This window comes from Chrysochloris asiatica, unplaced genomic scaffold (assembly GCF_000296735.1).
Source record: "Chrysochloris asiatica unplaced genomic scaffold, ChrAsi1.0 scaffold00016, whole genome shotgun sequence".
NCBI lineage: Eukaryota > Metazoa > Chordata > Mammalia > Afrosoricida > Chrysochloridae > Chrysochloris > Chrysochloris asiatica.
The window spans coordinates 4,859,449-4,859,908 of record NW_006408534.1 but is presented as its reverse complement, the minus strand read 5'-3'; the positions used below and the strand labels follow the sequence as shown (position 1 = coordinate 4,859,908).

At 74.1% G+C, this 460-nt stretch overlaps 1 protein-coding gene across 2 annotated transcripts in view; it reads right to left on the bottom strand.

Moving 5' to 3' along the window:
- The window catches only part of MEMO1 (mediator of cell motility 1), a 218,433-nt gene extending 218,372 nt beyond the window's left edge, over positions 1-61 (bottom strand). For both annotated transcript variants that reach the window (XM_006835160.1, XM_006835161.1), the window contains exon 1: positions 3-61. In XM_006835160.1, the coding sequence (XP_006835223.1) occupies positions 3-61 (59 nt within the window). The remainder of the gene's footprint in view (positions 1-2) is intronic.
- Positions 62-460: the final 399 nt, after the last annotated feature.

The following is a 460-nucleotide window of genomic DNA, read 5'->3' as shown; positions in this document are numbered from 1 at the left end:
CTGAGGCTGTGTACCAGCTCCCGGCGTGACTGGCTTCCCGGCAGACCACTCGGTTGGACATCTTGGTGCCTGTGCCGCCTATGGTGCACGAGGATGAATGAGGAGGCGGCGGCGGCGGCGGCAGGAACGGCTCCGCGAGGGGACGAGACACGGCGGGCCCAGCCCAGGAGGAGGCGGCAGCGGGGAGGGGATCAGCCCGGCCCAGGAGGAGGAGGAAGAGGAGGAGGCGGCGGCCCAGGAGGAGGAGGAGATGGCAGCCGGGGCGGCGGCGGTGGCAGCAACAGTCACCACAACTCCGGCGGGCGCCGGAAGATGGGGCCCGCGGAGGCTTCACCGAAGCCCAGACAGCCCTGGCCCCGGCCCCCGGAGTCGCCGCTGCTCCCCAGCCGGGGCTAGCTCCGCCGAGCCGCCCCCACGGCCCCCTCCCCTCCTAGTCGGCTGCCCGGAGCCACCGCCGGTG